Source organism: Jaculus jaculus, chromosome 3, assembly GCF_020740685.1.
Source record: "Jaculus jaculus isolate mJacJac1 chromosome 3, mJacJac1.mat.Y.cur, whole genome shotgun sequence".
NCBI lineage: Eukaryota > Metazoa > Chordata > Mammalia > Rodentia > Dipodidae > Jaculus > Jaculus jaculus.
The window spans coordinates 3,194,618-3,216,234 of record NC_059104.1 but is presented as its reverse complement, the minus strand read 5'-3'; the positions used below and the strand labels follow the sequence as shown (position 1 = coordinate 3,216,234).

Here is a 21,617-nt window from a genome sequence, read left to right as displayed (position 1 = left end):
GGATAATGTTAGCTGATTTGTATCTTTAAACTGAGGTTTGAAAACTCAGGCGATGTGTAAAGAGAAATTGCAGGTAATAAACGGCAGAGTCACAAACACCTGCAAAGATAGTACAGCTCAGGCTGGGCACTTGACAAGCGGTGAGGACCCATCTGGAAGATTTCTGTGGGACGTGCTTCCTGGGCACGAGCCAGTGTGAGCAGAACAGAGCAAAAACCCTCCTAAGTATATGGGTGACAGTGGCTGGTGTGCCCGACCAGCCACTGTACAAACCATAAATGGCATTTTCAAAAGACCTACCTAAAAACACAGCACATTTATGGTTAGATGAGGGAAACCACAGCTGAAAAGAAACTGCTATTGGTCAAAGCTGTGGTTTCTCAATGACACACTCCGAGACTGACACTGAGGCTGGTGATGCCACAAGAAGTCTGTGGGTCTTCCTGTGGCCACTGGGGTCAGCCGCACAGTGGTAGGTAGCTGTCCTTTCTCTACTATGCTTCCCAGGGGCCCCTGGGCAGAGTAAGCCCCCTAATATGTAAATGAAGCCTACGCTGAGGTTTACCAGTGCCTCCAAGAACAACACAGGCCAGCTCACTGACAATCAGGATGCTGTGTGACTATGGAAATGTGTTTTAGCATGCGAAAGCCTTGTCTTTTCCAAGGCAAGTTAAGAAAAAATGTTTGCCAGAGCTAAATCATTCATAATTTATTATGAAAATAAATATGAAATAAAATAGCTTTGGGGGCATTACTTTAAATGACATTTTAGTTTAGCCAGGGCTTATTTGGAAAAATACGACTCAACCCAGCTCCCTGGTCCCTGAGTGATTAACAAACAGTTCTCCTGTCCTTATTCTCCAATTTATATTCATTACTTATTTCCCTGTGATCCACGAGGCATACAGAAGTTTTAGGAGATCTGTGGAAATAAAAATATTGTTTCCACTGGCAGAACAATTGAACATGTTAGCATCTAGATTCTACAGAATTCTAGATAACCTTTTGCTACCACTTACTGTTAATAATTTTCAAGCAAATAAATATATCCTGTGAGTTAAAGTGAGTTGGACAGCTCTCAAGAAATAAAGTCTAGATAGAAACATATACTATGAATATTATCTCTATTTATCCAACTATATTTCCTACTTTTATTTAAACATATAGACTGGAGGGGCTGGAGAGATGGCTCATCAGTTAAAGCACTTGCTTGCAAAACCTAACAGCCTGGGTTCGATTCCCCAGTACCCACATAAGCCAGATGCACAAAGTGGTGCATTCATTTGCAGTCCACCTGCAACAGCTGTAGGTCCTGGCACACCCATTCTCTCACTATCTCTCTCTCTCTCCTTGAAAATAAATAAATAGAATATTTTTAATATAGGCTGGAATTGCCAGCAGATGTTAATAACCAGATATTATTAAGGGGATAGCTAATTCCAGCTTTTGTGTCATGACTCAGACTTCAATTTTAGTTTTTCTAGAGCTTTTGGTAACTGTATCATGCATTAAAAGGGGGGATGGGGCTGGAGAGATGGCTTAGTGGTTAAGGCATTTGCCTACAAAGCCAAAGGACCCAGGTTCGATTCCCCAGGACCCATATAAGCCAGATGCACAAGGAGGTGCACGCATCTGGAGTTCATTTGCAGTGGTTAAAGGTCCTGGTGTGCCCATTCTCTCCCTCTCTCTCTCTTTCTCTCTCTCTCTCTCTCTCTCTCTCTCTCTCTCTCTCTCTTTCTGCTTATTTCTATATCTCTCAAATAAATAAATTATAAAAGGGAGAGTACACTGTGAGTCCCAACCTATGCATGTTTTTTAATCCCAAAATCATTAAAAAGGAGTGTGTTCAGCAGTTTTGCTAGTAGGTGCATCTTACTGTACTTCCCATAGGATGTGTAGCCTTGGCCCAGCCACCAGAAGTACTCTGTATCTGAGGCCACCGCTGAGGGAGACCACCAGTGCTGAGTGCCCAGGACGTCCTGTAGGATGCACAACTCCTCAGGGGCACGGGGTTGGTTCAGATCTTGTCCCTTCCCCACTGGTCCCTGGACTGAGTACCAGTGGTCTTCTAGCCACCTGTACCGTGTGTCCTTACCTCAGTGTAGAGAGCCATGTGCAGTGGCTTTTCCACTTGGTTCATTCACACACTCTTCCCTTTGAAGGTCGAACACTCCAGACCTCAACTTCCTTTCAGCAAACCGTCATGCCCTCTGCGTCTGCCCTCACTTGTTTCCTGATGAATTTTAATTAGTTCCACCAGTGATGACTGTGGGATCAACTATACTCTCTGACATGACATATTTCATCTTCATGCAAATGGGAAACCATGGCAGGACCCTTCATCACAGGGCCCCTTCTACACAGGTGTCCTCAGGTGGAGTGAACCCTGGACAGGAAATCAATCTCCTTTTGGCCTCAGGAGTGGAAGGAAGGAGTTAGTCATCTATGGATCCTTCCTGCTCTGTCCCACAGTGGACTGGGCAGGAAACAGGCCAAACAAGACTATTCCTCTGAGTACAGAGGCAGGTCACTGTCCAGTCACTTCTAGACATTTTCCACATTTTTTTTTACTGTTGTTCATGAAAGGTATGAGCCTGGTGTGGTGGTTCATGCCTATAATCCCAGGGCTTAGAAAGCTGAGGAAGGACAATGCTGCGATTTCTAGATCACCCTAGGCTACAGTGTAAAACTCTGCCACAAATATATATATTTAAAAACCTGGGCTGGAGAGATGGCTCAGCAGTTAAAGTTGCTTGCTTATAAAGCCTGATAGCCTGGGTTTGATTCCCCAGAACCCACATAAAGCCAGATGCACAAAGTGGAGTTCACAGGTGGTGACAGGAGGCCCAGGCATGCTCATACTCACTCTACCTGCCTCTGCCTCTCTCCCCCACTCATAAATAAATTAATTAAAAATATTTTTTTAAAACCTAAAATACTGCAGGGTATGGTGGCACACACCTTTAATCCCAGCACTCGGGAGGCAGAGGTAGAAGGATCGCCATGAGTTTGAGGCCACCCTGAGACTACACAGTTAATTTCAGATCAGCCTGAACCAGAGTAAGACCCTACCTCAAAAAATAAAAAAAAAGAACTAAAATACTAAGTTTAGAACAGGATTAGATATCATTTTAATCACACTAAAATGGACATTCCAATTTAATCCTATCAATCTAATAATCACCAAAGACCAAGAAATGAGCAAGAGCTAACTGCCACCTTCTTGCTCCTCACACATCCCTTACGCAGAGGTTCAAGCCAGCGTTGGACTCCAGGCAGCTGTCACGCGCTGCACAATGGAGACACACGGCGATGTCAGGGCTCCAGGCAGCTCCGTGCTCCGTGGATGAATGCCATCACAGGTTTCAGTTACCCTAGTAGGAACCCATGCAATCTGACTGGGCATCTCTGTCCTGCCTGCATCAGCTCAGGGGTACCCTTCAGTCCCCACCTTCCTCCTGCACCTTTGCCACCATAACTGTCCACCAAGGGCTGGTCCAGAACTGGGCACCTATCTCTGTGCTTCACAAGACGGTCACCAGTACATGAGCTGTGGAGCCAGCTAAGAAGAATAAATGTGTCTAAAGCCAGCAAGCTCCGCGCTTAAAGGTGATTAAAGTTGGGCACAGAGGAGCCAGAGAGATGACTCACTGATTAAAGCACTTGGCTGCAAGGCCTAAGGACCAGAATTCAATTCCCCAGCAGCTACCTAAAGCCAGATACACAAAGCGTGTTTGCAGGGCCAGGCCCTGGCATGCCCATTCTCTTCCCCTCCCCCCCCTCAAATAATGCTTTTTAAAATGGGGACAGAGAAATGGCTCAGTTGGCAGAGCACTTTCGATGGAAGCACGTGGACCTGAGTTGAGACCCTCAGCAGACACACAGAAGCTGGACAGACATGGTGACGGGCACCTATGATCCCGGAGCTGGGGAGCTGTAGACAGGAGAATCCCCAGGGCTTGCTGTGGGCTAGTGAGGCAAGTGGGAGAGCTCTGGGTTTCGTGAGACCCTTTGTCTCAAAATAAGACGGAATGCGGTTACGGAAGACAACAGAAATCCACCTCCAGCCTCCACACGCACACACACACCTGCACCCCTCAGGTACACATGCGAAGAAAACGGTGAAAAATGGCAATTTCCCTATAATGTATATCTTACTGCAATAACAAAAATTGGAAAATATTTTTCACAAATTCCAGGAACTCTCCTTAAGGCCTCAATGTTCTGCCAGAGACGTTCACAGCTGGGGATTACAAGAGACAATCTCGGCCATCGCCCAGTGACAGCCCCCCCCCCCCCCCGGGCCTAGCCCCTCCCTCCAGCCCAGCGTCTCCCTCCCACTGCAGGGGGACAGGGACCCGCCTCGCCAGCTCCAGGGCTGTTGCATAACTTCGGATGCTCTGAAGAAAAGCCTTGTTGCTGGCTTCCCTCCTCTTGCCAGACATGATGGGGAGCGGGGGGGGGGGGGGGGGGGGGACTGCTGGGGATGAGCGGAACCTGCTAGTCCATTACCTGCCAATTTTTCCCTGGTGCAACCACTTTCCATAGGGAAAGAAAGCCCAGTGCCCCTTGGCTGTCCCTCCCCTGTACACCAAGTGTCCCTCCCCTTCTCACAGAGCACGCAGGACTCCCGCTTGGTTAGACAGGAGACACAGAGCACACAGGCCATCCACGCTCTTCAAAATCACTGCACGGTTCCCGGCAGCAGCGGGACACGGCAGAGGCGGACTGGGCACAAGGGTCCTGGCCTTCGACTCTGAGCTCCGCGGTAAGCAGCAGATCTGAGACCCCCTTCCTATGAGATGGCTGGGGTGTTCTCAGCACAGACAGTGGGCGGCAAGAGAGAAGGGAGCCGGCTCCGAGGCATGGCACTCTTGCCCAGGTCCTGTCCCCTAACAATGTTTCCTCTACTTCAACCTCAGCATCAAGGTCCACTCCCGTCATGAGAGGAACTCATCATGCTTTCAACAAACCCTATGGGCCTTCGGCAGAGGCCAGAGCCACAGGAGGACAGGCATTTGGCTGTACGCGAGGCCACTGTGAGGTGACTCTTTAGCGCGACGGGTCTCTCGGTCCAGCTGTGCAAGGGCAGGAAGCTAGGAAACACACACAGAGGGGACACACGCTCCTCCCCTAGAGCTAAAGGATCTAGGACCTTGAGACCATGTGACAGGAGGAACTAGGACAGGGTGTCCCGGCACCTCCCCTGTGCACCAGCACGTCACAGACGGGTCCTCGTGGAGTCCTTGCTGTGGTGAACTTGGGGACACTGAGGCCTGGGGCACCTCTGTTCTGTCTGGCAAGTGGGACACTGAGGTGGGCATCTCCACCACACCCAAGGTCTTCCCCCATAGTAGATGCTCCTACCATTTACCCTCCCAGGGTTCTTCGAAGCACGCTTGCCAGGGGCTGTGGAGGTGGCTCGGCAGGGAAAGTGCTCTGTGCCCAAGCACGGAGACCTGAGCTGAGTCCCCAGCACCGCGCAAAAGCCAGACACAGAGCTGAGGCCCTGTAATCTCAGTGCTAGGGAAGGGCTGGATCGCCTCGGGGGCTTACTGGTCACCTTGTCTAGCCAAATTGGTGAGCTTTGAGTTGAGAAAGAGACCCTGTCTCAAAACAACATGGAGGGAGCTTGAAGCAACCAGAGCAACATCGACCTCTGGCCTCCGTGTATTTACACTTGTACCCCCCACACATATGCACACACGTGCCACACGCACCCACGCACACACATACAAACACATGCACACAGGCACGCGGGCCACACATACCCACACACATAGAAAAATCATGCTTGCTTCACAGGACAGTGACAATTAGAGGAGCTACCCAGCAAGTCAGTTTGTTTCTATAGCATGTCAGAAAAAACAAAAGGGTCTAAATTCCTCCTATGTACATAACTTAAACAGGGAAAGGCTAGTAGTCTGCTTGTGCGTGCATGCGTGTGTGTGTGTGTGTGTGTGTGTGTGTGTGTGTGTGTGTGTGTGTATGCGCACGCGCGCATCTCCTTCTGTAGACCAAGCTAGCTTGGAACAAACTATGTAACCCAGGCTGGCTTTGACCTCACTCCTCCAGCTGTAGTCTCCTAACTGGCTGAGAAGACAGGCATGCACCACCACGCCCAGCTTCTTCCTTGACTGTTAGTTCTTGTCTTTATTTAGACAAAATGACACACGGAGATCAACAACCTCACAGGAGCCCTGCCTCCCACAGGCTCGACACTGTATGAGGAGAGGAAGCCCAGGGCCCTGGCTCTCAACTGCGGAAGGAAAGTACAGACAATGAACTGGGGAAACACACGCCTGCCGGCCTGCTGCGCTCATTATACCCCTGCCTGGACTTTCCAGGTCAAGGTCTATGGTTCCCACTGCCCTGATCCACTGCCCTTCCCCGGATTCCCCTTTGTGATGCCCTTCCTGCTAAGGACCGAGTCACCAACTCAGTACTTCACTGAGAGCCTTGCCAAGAGTCAGCTAGCACATTGCCCTGAGGGCAGGCAGACTCCTGAAGCTGACCCCAGCGGACCTTGATAGCTCAGGGGTGCAAGGAGTAGGACTTTTCCAGCTGGAACCTGGACTTTGGTAAGATGAACCCAAGTGCCCCACACCAGGCAGCTCTGGAGGGCTGGGCCCCACACGCCCATCAAGCATTCAGGGAGAGCTCCCGCATGGCCAAAAGCATGAAGACGGACGGAGCCAGCCTCCACGCCCAAAGAAAGGGAAAGGTGTTGGTTGAGCTTAGGGTGGCCTTTGACCTCCAGGAATAGTGTCAAACCCCAAATCAAATACTTCAAAATCAAGAATGCACTGAACCATCATAACGAGCATTGGGGAGCCACCCATCACATGTTCAGGAGGGGAGGCCACAGTGTCTTCCAGTCACAAACACTGGGATGGGCAAATTCCACCCCACTACCACCAAATGGAAGTGCTGTACTCTCTATGTGAGTGAAAGATTCAGTTTGACCTCATATGGCATACCTTCAAATGCATATTGGTCCACAGATATACAATATTAGCAGGTGTTATGTATTTAGATTTTTAAAACTAAATAAATTTCAGTAAAAATTTTAAAACCTAAAATTCACAATTGAAGTGGTATGCTCCTTCACTGAGCATCTCTTATAAAGGCCTTCTAGACTTATTTTATAATTAAAGGGGTATAAGTTTAGGTCAACTATGTTATGGTTTAAAAAAAATATTACTAATTATAGATAATTTTTTTAAATACTGAAATTAGGGCTGGAGAGATGGCTTAGTGGTTAAGATGCTTGCCTGCAAAGCCAAAGGACCTCAGTTCAATTCCCCAGGACCCACATAAGTCAGATGCACAAAATGGCGCACCATCTGGGGTTCATTGGCAGTGGCTACTGGCCCTAGTGTGCCCATTCTCTCTCTGTGTTTGTCTGCCTCTGCCTCTCTCTCTTTCTCTCTCTCTCTCTCTCTTTCTCTCTCTCTCAAATAAATACATAATTAATAATAAAATATTTTTAAAACTTCTTTTAAAAATATTGAAATTAAACAGTTAAATGTTTACTATTCTTAGCCAAGAAAAAAAAAAAAGTAGGCCAAGAATTTTTTTCAGAGCCAACACATCTGCAAAACTTGTATCAGAAGACAGAGTTCAGAACATCCTCACCCTAACACTCTTTGGCAGCCATGGGGACTCGGCAGCTGTGTTCCCAGTTGCTCTGAATGAGGCAAAAGGACCCAGCAGTACCGAGGTTGGGGCCCACCCCTGCCCCAGCCAAGCCTTCGACCTGGCCCTCAAAAGTGTGGGCTAATTTGTTGCTGAAGTCAAAGGCTATGGACTCACAGGGTGGTAAGCTTCATGTATAGCCATCCTCAGCTCCGACGGGCAGGTCTGCCAGCACAGGAGAAGCCTTCCTTCCATCCCCCAGTCCACCCACCTGCCACAGAGGTTAAAATAACCACTTCATCAGGTGCCCATTGAGGCCTCTTGTTTCTGAGAACACTAATGTAAACTCTAATTTCATACACTGATTCTTCAAGCCAGTCTGTTTAAACCAAAACTCTCTTCCCTCCTCTCTGCCTCATGCATTCTTCCTCTCCTATGTCTCCAATACTCAAGAACGGATGTATCCATACCCTCTGGAGCTAACAGGGCAAGGGGGCTACAGGACTGCATCCTGTGAACCCCATGAGCGGAAGAAGCTAGGCGTCCTGACTTCTATAACTTTTTGTGTTTTTTCTATTATCTCTGTTGTGTTTTAAGACTCCCTCCCACACTCATCTGTTGCTAAGTAACCAGCATGTTCTAATGCCGACCTGGCTAAGCACACCTCAGACGTGGAAGGCACTGGACTTTGGGACATGGTCTCACCGACATTGACTGTTAAGGGACTTCTCACTTATTTCTCAGATCTCAGCTCTATCCCAAGTGCTTCCAGTTCAAATATAAGTAATCTTGGAAGGACTGAAGCCTAACCCCATCTCCATTCAGCAAGGTGAAGGACGGGGTAAAGAAAGAGAGGCAGAAAGGCCGAAGAAACCACAAAAAAAGATCAAAGTGGGAGGCTAACCCAAATGAAAACTTGATTTATTGTCCATGTTCAGACTTCTTAATTCTTCTCCACATGTAAGTGGAGTACAACAACCAAACAAACAAACAAAAAGGCCCAGAACATTCTCAATAATAACAGCGTCAGAGAAGCCAAAAGAGCCACTGCAACCCCAAACAGTGACAAGAGAGGAACAACCATAATGAAAGCTTCATGTCTACAGCTCAGACCTGACTTATGTTACACGGAACCACAGCACCCTGCAAGCAACATCACCCACAGCTGTGTGAGAAACTGGGTGCTGCTGTGAGGCAGAGAAGCCTACTGCATGCAGGGCATGGCTTGGCAGTCGAGTTGACTGATACAGCCCCATGTCCCCTGGCCCATCCTCCATGCAAAGTCTCCTTGCGTGTGGTGACTCCAACGGACATTATCTAAATGACCACGTGTGTTCCGAAAGCAACTTGTATGCCCACAAGCTCGGCTTGGAAGCTGCCTACAGGAGACAGTGCACTCCTAACAACAACAGAACCAGTTATTTTCTTTCCTAAAAAGCAGGACCATGCTTTTAATGCTTCAGTCTCAGAGGAATAGAGAGGGAAAATGAGGTTCCAGCAGACTCCTACAAGATCACCCCAGACACTCGCATTCCTGCTGTGATGACACCCAGGATTCAGAAGGGGTTTGGGTTCGGTCACCTGCCAGCGTTGTCACTGAGGTGCCCGCATGGCCACTGCAGGACACGGGAATGGCTCCCAGTAGTAGATGCTGGAAATGCTGGGGAGAACCGGCAGCCAGGGGCTGCACATGGGCCAGAGTGAAGTCATGAGCGAGGGAAGTCTCCACACAGCAAGATCCCCGCTGTGATAACGGCTGAAAGCCATTCTCGGCCTCAGCGATTTTAGCCACGCAACCGCGGAATGAGCTGACACCCTGCAGCGTGCACCAACACTGCCCTCGACAAGGCAAAGGGAGCCGCAGGGTTAACTTTCTCTGGGCTATGACATGGAACTGACATGTCACAACAGGCCAGGAGCAAGGTCCCCGCTGCCATGAATGGGAAACTCATGCAGAGCGAGATGAGGGGCCCAGCCACGGGGCCTCCAGCACCAGGCAATGCAGGGTCCTCGCTGCCATGAATGGGAAACTCATGCAAAGCGAGACGAGGGGCCCAGCCACGGGGCCTCCAGCACCGGGCAATGCTAATAGGCAAGCCTGAATGGTATGAGAAAGAATTAATGCTCAACCAACCAAAGGAGGGTGGCCATGGGACAGACAGGGGTGCACACAGCCCCAAAGCCACATCATTCTAGACTGGCTTCTAGAGAATGAATGGCACTAAAAGATAAGCTTGGGCTATGTGACAAATAATGGGAAAAAAGGATTGTACAGTGGACATGCATTGTTAAGTTTCCCGGATTCAATAAACATACTACGTTATGTAAGAAAATATCCCATTCTGAATCTGACTCTGATGTGTTAATGAGCCCCCCGGGACATCCATGAAAACTCACTCTCAGATAAGTCAGCAAAATTCACCACGCTCAGGAGTGAAGAAAAAGAAAAGGCCGCTGATGATCAAATGTGAACTGAGGCCAGGTGTGTGAGTCCACGGGAGCTTATTTTCAAAATTCCTGCAACTTTTTCCACAACTAACTTGTTTGTATTTTAAGGCTTCATTATAAAGAAGGGTTTGGTAGGCTAGAGAGATGGCTTAGTGGTTCAGGAGTTTGCCTGTGAAGACTAAGGACTAGGTTCGATTCCCCAGGATCCACATAAGCCAGACGCACAAAGTGGTACATGCTTCTAGAATTTGTTTGCAATGGCTGCAGGCCTTGCCACTCCCATTCTCTTTCTCTCTCTTTTCCTCTCTTTCCTTTCCTCTTGCTCTCTCTTTTCCACTCTCCCCTTCTCTCTCTCCAATAAATAAAATAAAGCTATGCTTAAAAAAAAAAAAAAAAAAAAAACAATGTGGTGGTTCTCACCTGTCAACTCAAGAGGCTGAACCAAGATCTCAGCCTGAGGCCAGCCTGGGCTACAAAGCAAAACCTTATCTCGAACATTAAACAACATCAATGAAAAAGATCAGCCAATAAGATGGGTCTCAAACATGAATGATACTAGAAAAGTGGAACAGAAGCCAAGAGTCTGAAAAGGGTGTGCAGTTATGCCCTGCCAGGCTGTGGCAGCTGAGAACCGAGAGTGAGGCAAACTTTCTGAGCACACAGGATTAGCCACAAAGGGCCCCTCAGCCTGACCAGTCTCTGCTGACCAGAGCACAAATAACACAATGAGCCTCTGCAGAGAGGATTTCCCGTCACCCAGCATGCTCTGCACTTCCCCACCAGCCACACGGGCCTTGAGAAGGACCTTTCTCCATATGATGCCAGGAAGCCCATGACGACAGGGCCTGGAGGCTTGGCTGGGGGTGGAGCACACACACTGAGTGCTGTGCAGGGATTCAGAGGGAGAACTTAGAAGGGCACAGTCAAGGCTGAGGATCCCCAATTAGGAGAGAGAGAGAATAGGCGCACCAGGGACTCTTGCCACTGTGAACAAACTCCAGATGCGCGCACCACTTTATGCATCTGGCTTTACGAGGATACTGAGGAATTGAACCTGGGTCATCAGGCTTTGCAAGCAAGCATCTTCAACCACTGAGCCATCTCCCCAGCCCTGCTTCTTCTTTCTTGAGTGCACCCGGAATTCGTGGCTGTAATTAGAATACTTTCCCTTCTCCAGAAGAGCTGGGATTCCCCAGAAAAGCACCTCTGCTCCCCATCCTGCTGGGTCTGCTCGTTTTCTCTTGGGTGGTATGTCTTCACCCATAAACCCCAGAGGCAGCCAGCTCCACCCTCTCAAGCCATCAGCACTGCACAGTGAGGAGACATTCAGACCAGAACGCTGCTCTCCGCGGGACACTCGTGAACTGTTCTGGGCCGAATGGGCTTGGCGTGTCCGTCACGTGAACCCACAGGGCACATGCAGAACAGATGATGGCCAAGCCCAGTGGTGTGGGGAGTGCTTGCTACGGTCACAATACCACCCAACTGGCATCGCAGGCTAACACCAACCTTAGGGCCTGCTGTTGGAAATTTTGAAATGATTATTTGACTAAAAGGGAAGAACCACCGTAGGTCCCTCCTCTGCGTGAAAGACTGGGAACCTTGTCCACACGCGAAGCCGCGAGGGGACTTGTCTTGGGAGGACAACACATCAGTGCAGTCTGTTCCCACCTGACTCCGGAACTCATCAAGGTGAAGGGGAGCCTGCTCCAGTCCCTGCCCCATCTCTGTACCCCATAACTGCTTGTGAAAACACTCCGCTTGCACACCTACCTGGCATTACTGACCTGCCCCTAGCCCAGGACAAGCAAGCCCCAGGAAGGCTGCAAGAACAGCCCAGAAGCAGAAGTCATTCCTATTCTTCAGCAGGACGGCAGAGGAGAAGCTGCCACAGACTAACCCGCAGCCCTGCCACTCATTAAGGGCACAGAAGCAACAATTTCTTTTTGACTAACTGTTTCTGATTAATAGCAAAGCAATTCTGCACTTAAAGGTTTCCAGCCAGGCATGGTGGTGCGCGCCTTTAATCCCAGCACTTGGAGGCAGAGGTAGGAGGATCGCCGTGAGTTCGAGGCCACCCTGAGACTGCATAGTGAATTCCAGGTCAGCCTGGGCTAGAGTGAAACCCTACCTCAAAAAGCCAAAAACCAATCAAGTCAGGAGGAAGGATTAGTAAGATAATCGTTCCCATATCAAGAACAAAAATGCAATCTAGAAGCATCTTTGTCTTGATGACAAAGATGCTTCTAGATTGCAATGGGCTCAGTGGCACTGCTTTCCTTAGGGTGGGTGACGCATGCATTGGGGTTCTTCAGGCTTCCCGGTGCAGCTGCTTCTTGTACCTACAGACCTGCAGAGATCCTTCAGCCCCCAGCAACACATGAAAGCAGATGGCACCGGCTGAAATGTGTTCAGTGCTCGGGCACCGTTGAGGAAAACAGTCTAAACAGAAGCCTTGAAGGTGATGAGGCCCCCCAAGTATGAGCACCCCTTGACCCCCAAACTCAGTTTCTAAACATCACTTTCAACAGAAGGAGTCATAAATCTTAGGAGAAAGGCTGGTAACCAGGTGGGGACCAGAAAAGAACCAGATGTGGCGAGAGAGTCCTCTAATGCAAAAAAGTAAGGGCATGCCAAAAAGGGGGGCAGGGCTTATCCACAGGGCTCAGAAGGCGCCTGGAAGAAGTTTCCCCATGACTGCATGGTGACGACATGAAAGACAAAACAATGGTGGAGATGAATTATAATTCAGAGGACAACATGCAAATGTAACAGTCTATCGGACATGAATGCATGACTGAACGAAGAAGCAAGTGTCTCACTTCAGCTCATGCAAGAACCGAGGAGTGACGGGACAGAGGCTGCTGGTGCTCAGGTACCACAGTGGCAGCCACACTTTTGCCAGGCAAGACAGCATCCCTAATGATGTTAGGTAACAATGTTTCTCCTTGAGCGTTTGTATAGCCTCAAAGTATCTTTCTACAAATAGTATCCATTATTGACCAAAGAAAGCAAGGAACTTCACGATGCAGAGTCCTGGCCAACAGCACCCCAGCCAAAGATAGAGTCACCCTCCCCAGGAGCAGGCAGAGTGACACCATGTGCTCTTAAGGAGACACGACCACCTTTGAGGTAATGCTGAAAAAAAAAAGTGACATTACCGTAGTCGCAAGGAAACACCAGACAGCCCCAAGTTGAAGGAGACTTTGTAACTGGTCAGGACTCAGCAAAACTGTCACACATACATGCATACATACATACATACATACATACATACATACACACACATATAAAGACTGAGAATCTGGTCCAGTCTGGGGGGAAATGAGAGTGATGAGGGGTCGCTAGCCACAACGGGAGAGCCTGGTGGATTCCAGGTCAGAAAATGACTTCGGTGCAAGCCCAGGTGTTTGGACTTCTACATGGTTTATAGAATGTCAGCATTCAAGGAATCTGGATGGACATGAGGAACTACTTGGAAACTCTTTTGTAAGTCTACAACTATTTCAAAAAAAATTAAAATTAAATTACTTTAAATGCTCCTGAAAAAATCATGTCTACTGTGACTATATCCTCATGACATCTCATTGAGACCTTCTTCTCTCTCATTGTGATCTTCATTTTATTGTGACCTTCACAGCCAATTCTACTAAAGTATTAAATATTCCAAGAATAGAGCTATTTCAAGGAGCCAGATGATGTAACACTTGCCAGGGCTCAATACTGAAGAGGAGATAAATTCGCCTAGAAACTTCTAGCCATCGCTTCTTTTAAATGAAGAGAGTTCTTTTCCAGCACATTTTTTAAGCTTTTCATCATTATTTTGCTTTAAGAGGTGCCCATGTCTTTGAACTAGAAGTGAAACCTCCTTTTGGCTTTTCCAGTAAGTCAGGAAACAGTAGAGTATACGATTGTAGACTAGACATGAACTACTCCCCAAAGACTCATATATGGAAGGCTTGCCCCAGGTGGTGTCACTGGTGGGAGGTGATTGGTTCATGACGGTGCCAACATCAGCTGTGGGTTCAGAGTTCACAGTGGAATGGGTGACTGGAGCGAGCGGGACCTGGTAGGAACAAGTAGATCCCTGAGGGTGTGCCTTTGAAAAGGGTACCTTGTCTTTTGTGGCCAGTTGGGATCTACTGGATTCTCCACTCATTCATTCATGTGTGAGCCCAACAAGTATCTAGAAAAAGCTCTTTCTCTATAGCTTCAGTTCCAACCATTTTATCATTAGCTTCATACTAGAATGATTCTAATATCCCTGAAATAAGCAACTGTGACAGTTATTCTCTGGTTGTCAATGTGATGGGATTTAGAGTCACCATGGAAACAAATCCCTGGGCACATAGGTAAGAGGTTTTCTAGATTGAGTTAACGGAGGTAGGAAGACACCCATGACTGGGCGTGGCTCCATTCTATAGGCCAGGATCCTGGGCGGGATAAAGGAGAAAGCTAGCTGAGAACGTGCATTCATCGGTCTGTGCTTTCTGACTATAGGTACAATGTGACCAGCTGCCTGTTCCTGCCACCATGACTTCCCTGCCATGATGGAGCACATCCTGTGGAACTATGAGCCGGAATCCAACCTGTTTTCCTGAAGCTCCTTGTGTCAGGTACGTGGTCAATCATGCCACTTCTTTCCAAAGATTCCACCACTGGAACACCACCTTCCAGAGTCCAGCACATATAGACTGCTTTTTTTTAAAGTTTCCATTTATTTATTTATTTGACAGAGAAAGAGAGAGAAAAAGAGAGAATGGGAGCACCAGGGCCTCCAGCCACTGCAAACAAACTCCAAATGCATGCACCCCCTTGTGCATCTGGCTAACATGGGTCCTGGGGAATCAAACCTGAGTCCTGTGGCTCTGCAGGCAAACACCTTAACCGCTAAGCCATCCCTCCAGCCCCAGACTTCTCCTTTTTTAATGTTGTGTCTCCTACACTGCACACACTTAGTAAGCAGTTGGTGCACACCCATACTATTACCTCAAGGTCACAGCTTAAAGACAGGACTAGAAACTCTGAGAGCTTCAAAGGATCATGATCTCTAAGCAGACATCTACAAATCAAATATCTGATTTCATTTATGGACTCAGAGCCCAAGGTCAATTTTTGCTTTGGAAAATGGGTTTGTCTACAACTGAGTGATAAAGATAGACTAAAGACCTATGATATTCCTTTTTTCTCTCAATTTTAAAAAACCAGGCCAAAGATGGAAAGCAGGAGTGTTGTCAGCCAAGGCCTCATCCTCTCATTCTGAGGCCAGAAAAACCGACCCTTTAACTCGGCCCTGTGTCCACCAGCCCTGTACAGATGTGGAGTTGATCTCCAGTGAGGGTCACAAATCAGTCCCAGGAGGCTACAGCTGGGCCAGGATTCCAGAAGCTTGTCACCAAGGAAGCATGAACACCAGAGGTACAGGGTAGTGACGCCGCAGCGCCCAGCACCACAGGTGGGGAGCCACAGGACCCTGGCCAGCCTGAAATGAATTCAAAGGAAAAACGGTCTGTTACAAGGCTGGGGAGGTGCTCGCTGGCTAAGAACAGTGGTCACTTAAACATGGAGGGCTGAGACCAGAGAATCGCTGGGACTTGCTGATATATAGCAACTCTAGGTTGAGGGACAAAGCCTGTTTTAAGGAAAAAAATATGTAGACGAACAATAAGAGTAACACACCCAAAGTTTTCCATTGACCTCTGCGCATGTGCATGCAAGCACACACACACACACACACACACACAAACACTGTTAAATGGCATCGTTTATGCTTTTGCTTAGTTTTCAATATAAGCTAACCCTATAAAGAACAGCATATCATGTTAAGCACTACAGGCAAACTGTGGAAACTATGAAGCCCCTGTTTCCAATGACTGCAGGGACACAGGACTCAGGCACCACTTTGATGTGGGAGAAGCGCACAGTGAGCCTGTTTTCCTCCTCCAGCACGCGCAGCTCAGACTTAGGCCCTAAAAGGCACACAGTGGTTTGAAGGCTCACCTCACCGCCCGTTCAGTGCCTCTACCTCGAAGCCTGCCCCCTCCAGCGTGACTGGGTGTTTTGCCAAACTTGGTTCACTGAAGGGGACATGGGGACCTAGGAAAGCATAAAGCCTCTGGGAGTTGAGCTCTGACTGCCAGCCTCTCCTTTCTTTCAGCAAGTCACTAACCCCCACAACTCTTAACTCTTCTGGGGACAGTCTCAGTCATATGACACAAGCACTATCACGCATGCAAAAGGATATGCTAGATATACACCATTCGTCTTAGCTGTCCCCAAGGTCACCATCATCATTGTCCCACTGGAATCAGTAAGGACAGTATCAAGAAAAGAAACAATGAAGAGATAGCTTAGCAGTTAAGGTGCTTGCCTGCAAAGCCTAAGGACCCAGGTTTGATTCCCCAGTACCCACGAAAGCCAGATGTACATGGTGGCACATGCTTCTGGAGTTTGTTTGCACTGCTAGAGGCACTGGCATGCCCATTCTGTGTGTGTGTGTCATAAATAAATGAATAAAAATAGATTAATTGGGAGGCAGAGGTAGGAGGATCAACATGAGTTCAAGACCACCCTGAGACTACATAGTGAATTCCAGGTCAGCCTGGGCTAGAGCGAGGCCCTACCTCAAAAAAATGCACAATAATAATAAAACTAAATTTTAAAAAAGCAAGAAAGAAAATAAAAGAAACAATGAAAACCAGGGGTGGTACACGCCTTTATTCCCAGCACTCGAGAGGCAGAGGCAGGAGGATCACCATAATTCTGAGACCACATAGTGAATTCCAGGTCAGTCTGGGCCAGAGCGAGACCCTACCTTGAAAGAAAGAGGGAAACAATGACGTAGTTAACACCAACCACAGGGGCGTGTGCCTTACCCTTGAGTGCAGGGCTCACACGCGAGAGTGGACCAGCACATGGGAAGGCAGTGCCCCCAGCCTGCTCAGGGGAAACCGATGTCCGTAATGACAACCGTGCCATCGACAAGAGCCTGCCCAGGTGCGAGGCAGAGGGGCAGACCACTGCGAAAGACAAAGCTGGCATATCTGACTTTCCTTTTGAATGTCTCCAATCCATCAAGAGCAAGAGTAAAATGTTCACTTTGAGGGGGGGGATCCCTGCCAGCATCCACTACCTCACACTTGTTCGCAAAGGCAACCAGGTTATGACCAGCCAACACAAAGAAGTAGATTTCATATGGGTTTTTCACGTGGCTTCAGCTTTGGTTAGCTCTCCCTTCCCTCCTCCATATCCCCCTCACCATCGCTGCTTCAACCTTCCACCCCTGGTATTTCACCCCTCTACTTTCATACCACATGCGTTCTGCTGACCCTTCCCCTAAAGCCCCATTCTCCTCCCAGCAAGTTGTTCTGTTCCCATCAACTGGTTCTAAAGAGTGTAACAAGATCCAAAAGACCCACAAAGTCCCACACAAAGATGAGAGAGGAGAATAGCACTGGAGGATGGAAACTAATCTATGTTAACCACACGTAAAGCTACAGTGATCCAGACAGCGTGGCACAAATAGGAGAACAAATACATCAATAGGAGAGAACACAGCCCAAAAAAGAGGCACAGATAAGTCAGTTAATTGAACTTTGATCAAAAGAAAGACTCAATACAAGCCAGGCGTGGCAGCACACGCCTTTAGTGCCAGCACTCAGGAGGCAGAGGTAGGATTGCCATGAGTTCAAGGCAACACTGAGACTACATAGTGAATTCTGGGTCACCCTGGGCTAGTGAGACCCTACCTCAAAAAACCAAAAAACAAAACAAAAAAAAAGACTCAATACAATGCAGTAATAGTAGTTTTAAATTAATTGAATTAAATTAATTAATTTAACATGACATATACATTTATATGTGTGTGTATGTGTATATATATATGCAGTATATTCAGGTGTGTGTGTGTGTTCCTGCATACCTGTACTCTCAGTACTTGGGACCACACTCTTGAAGACTGTGAGTTTCAGGCAAGCCTGGGGTACATAATGAGAGCAAATAAAAAAAAATAAAGATGTTGCATCTTTCACAAAAAGTAACTCAAAGTAAGTTACAGACCAAACTGTCAAAAATGAAACTATAAAATTCCTAGAAGAAAACCTAGATGACTCTGGGTTTGTCAATGACATTGTGGATACACCACCAGACCTATGATCTGCAGAGCAAGAATTTGTGGGCTAAATTTATTAATGTTATATCATTCTGTCCTGTGAGACACTGCTGAGAGGATGAAAACGCAAGCCACGAGAGTGAGAAGAGGCCTGCAAAGGGTATTTGATAAAGAGCGGTTACCTAAAATGTGCCAAGGCATCTTAAATGAGACAGTGATAAAAAAGAAAACTAAACCACCTGGTTAAAGCAATGAGCAGACACCTCACCAGAGAAGAGGACAAACATTAAATCATGTCTTCTGTCATATGAAAGCAGAAGGATGCAAATTAAACAAATGAGATTCTGCAACATGCTGATACAATGGTTGGAGTCAGCAACACTGACATCGCCAAATGCTAGCGAGGCCAGGGAGCACCTGGAACTCTCACCCATTCCCGGGGGAGGCAAAGCCATGCCAGGCACTTCAGCAGTTTCTTACCAGACTAACCTACCCGTACCTGACAGCCTAGCAGCCGTGCTTCCTCCTAGTGAGTGGGAAACTTAACGACCACACAAAGACCTCCACGTGGATGCTTACAGCAGCTCAATCCACACTGGGGCCACCTTAGGTCTCCTGTGTTGGGTGGGCAAACTGTGTTCATCCAGACCATGGGATATTACTCGTCCCTAAAGGAAATGAGCTCCTGAGCTAGGAAATGATGCACAGGAACTTTGAAATATTGACCACAAAGAGCAATCTATACGCTTCCAACTCCAGGATGTTTGGAAAACAACGCTGCAGAAACAGTGAAAAGATGGGGGCCGCTTGAGTGGGGGCGGGGCAGAAGAATGAAAGGAAAAGAAAAGCCACTCTGGATGGACTGACAGCGGATCTGCACGTCTATAGATTTTGTCAGTCCCACAGAAAGAACAGTATCAAGAGTCAGAGTCAAGGTCCCCACAGCCTCCTGTGAGATGATATGATACAGGTTCACCCATCATAACACATGTGATCACTCCTGTGGGGGTGTTCTGAGGAGGAAAGCCACTCCTGTGTAGGTGAAGGGGGGACATAGGAACCCTGTGTACCTTGTGCTTCCTGTACCTAAATTCCTCTAGAAACTAGAGCCTATTTAAAAAAAAAAAAAAAAAAAAAAAAAGGAGGGGACCACTGTGTAGGCATGATCCAAAACTATGAAGCAGAGCTTAGCCAAACATCTGCTTGATTGTTTTACGGTTGGCTCAGATATTTTGTCATTTTTCTCCCAGTGCCTTGGCTCAGTGAATTCCTACAGATGCTGAAGGGCCTCCCCTTGTATTCTGACCAAATCCTGGCCTTCGAAACTGCTGTTTGGAGCTGGAGAGATGACTTGGTTAAGCGCTTGCCTATGAAGCCTAAGGACCCCAGTTCGAGGCTCGGTTCCCCAGGTCCCACGTTAGCCAGATGCACAAGGGGGCGCACGCGTCTGGAGTTCGTTTGCAGAGGCTGGAAGCCCTGGCGCACCCATTCTCTCTCTCTCCCTCTACCTGTCTTTCTCTCTGTGTCTGTCACTCTCAAATAAATAAATAAATAATTTTTTTAAAAAAACTGCTGTTCGTTGTGCTACCAAATGCCTCACTTCTGTGCAGGCTCACCACACCAGGAGCATTTTCATCCAGGTTATTTCAAAGTGTTTACTGCAAAAGAGCCCCAAATATATAGGCTATAGCTAAAGTCTCAGTAAAAACTATCATGCTTCCTATTAGGAGCATGCATACTCTGAGTATGTGCAGGATAATGTTTGAAAAATATCCAAGCATCCATTGGGTACCAGCCAATCAGAGCAGACATGAACCATGAAGACCTAGTTTTTTTTCCGCTGGGTACCAATGCTGATTCTATGTCCCTGAAGAAAATCCACAATATACAGTAAAAACCCTGCAACATGAGAACACCAAGAGCTTTAAGCTTGGGACAGAAAATGAACTAGTGGCACGTGAGTGTAGGGGAACTCAGATGTGCTCTGTTTGGTGTGCAATATAGTTCAGAATCTTTTAAAGAGGTATTTTATTTATTTATTTATTTATGTATTTATTTATTTATTTATTTATCTATTTGAGATTGAGATTGACAGAGAAAGAGAGAAAGAGGCAGAGAGAGAGAGAATGGGTGCACCAGGGCCTCCAGCCACTGCAAACGAACTCCAGACACATGCACCCCTTTGTGCATCTGGCTTACGTGGGTCCTGGAGAATTGAACCAAGGTCCTTTGGCTTTGCAGGCAAATGCCTTAACCACTAAACCATCTCTCCAGCCCATATTCCAGAATTTTTTGAAAGAATATTTTTAGGGTCGAGAGCCTGGCCTTCTAATTCCCTTCCAGACCTTCCAAAGCAGGACCTGCTGGGCTTGTTTTGTTAGGACCCAGGTTCTCTCACAAAGCTGACCGTCTTACTGGCAAATCCACCTGTCCCCAGCAGACATTGGGAGCTACAGCTTAGATCCTCAACTTGCAGAGTCCCTGGCTTAATTTACTGGGATTTGCATTCCAGTGAGTTCTAACAGAGATGGTGGGGACAGAACCGTCTTCCAAAGCCTCCGTTCCAGAGCATGAGAGCACTCTCCGTGGCACGTGCAGGTACTCTCCGTGGCACGGACGTCCTGAACTCTGCATTATGCATGTGAACACGCTGATTTTCAACAGCCACTTCCATCACATAACAAGCATCACTAAGAACCAGCTAGTGACGTAAAATTGCCTATTCTACATTTATCGCTTTGTCCTGAATTCTCTGACGTCATGACTCACCTCTGCTAAGCACCTTTGGTTTTAGTACAGTTTTCAAGTCAGTTAGGATAACAGCCCTCTTGGGAATGTAGCAGGTAAGTCGGAGGCCAGGGCCCCTGCAGCGCAGTCTAGGTCCTGGGCTCCCCGGAGCTCAGCCGAGCTGCGGGGCGCCTGCGCGGCAGCCGGTTCCTCTCAGCCCTGGCTGGTTCCAGCCTTCCTTGCACACTGACCTCTGGCAGATCCCGGCCTTCCCCCCACATGCCTTTCTTGACCCGAGTCCTGCACACTGAGTGAGCTCGCTCCACCTCGCAGTTTCAGTTTCCTCGGATTTCTCAATGTCCATTTGGCTTCATTTCCCCTTAATTCCCGTATCATTTTTTTACAATGATTGGGCAAACCCATCCTAACATTACGTCTGATGGAAATTTTTTTTTTAATTCTCCACTACTTAACCTTCTTTCTGTCTTTTCTTTTGAAACTATCCCAAATGGAACTCAAGATTTCTCATTTCCAGCCCTCCTTCGCCTTCACGGAGAAGTACATATATCAACTTACTTAAAATATTGTCCCCAGGAATTCAGATCTCACACAGTAAGTTCCAGAGAGCTACTTCTAATTCACCATGGTACCTGGGAAATACATTCATATCACAATGAAAGATAAAGCGCTTCTA

The 21,617-nt window shown here is 47.7% G+C and overlaps 1 protein-coding gene across 2 annotated transcripts in view; it reads right to left on the bottom strand.

Annotated features, from left to right (window-relative positions):
- The window catches only part of Col4a1 (collagen type IV alpha 1 chain), a 151,515-nt gene that overhangs the window by 100,776 nt on the left and 29,122 nt on the right, over positions 1 to 21,617 (bottom strand). The window contains exon 1 of one of the 2 annotated variants that reach the window (XM_045146342.1): positions 2,096 to 2,128. The exons of the other annotated variant lie outside the window; for it this stretch is intronic. Within the exon in view, the coding sequence (XP_045002277.1) occupies positions 2,096 to 2,113 (18 nt within the window). The 5' untranslated portion in view covers positions 2,114 to 2,128. Of the gene's footprint in view, positions 1 to 2,095; positions 2,129 to 21,617 lie in introns of those variants that run through there. 2 annotated transcript variants of the gene reach the window in all.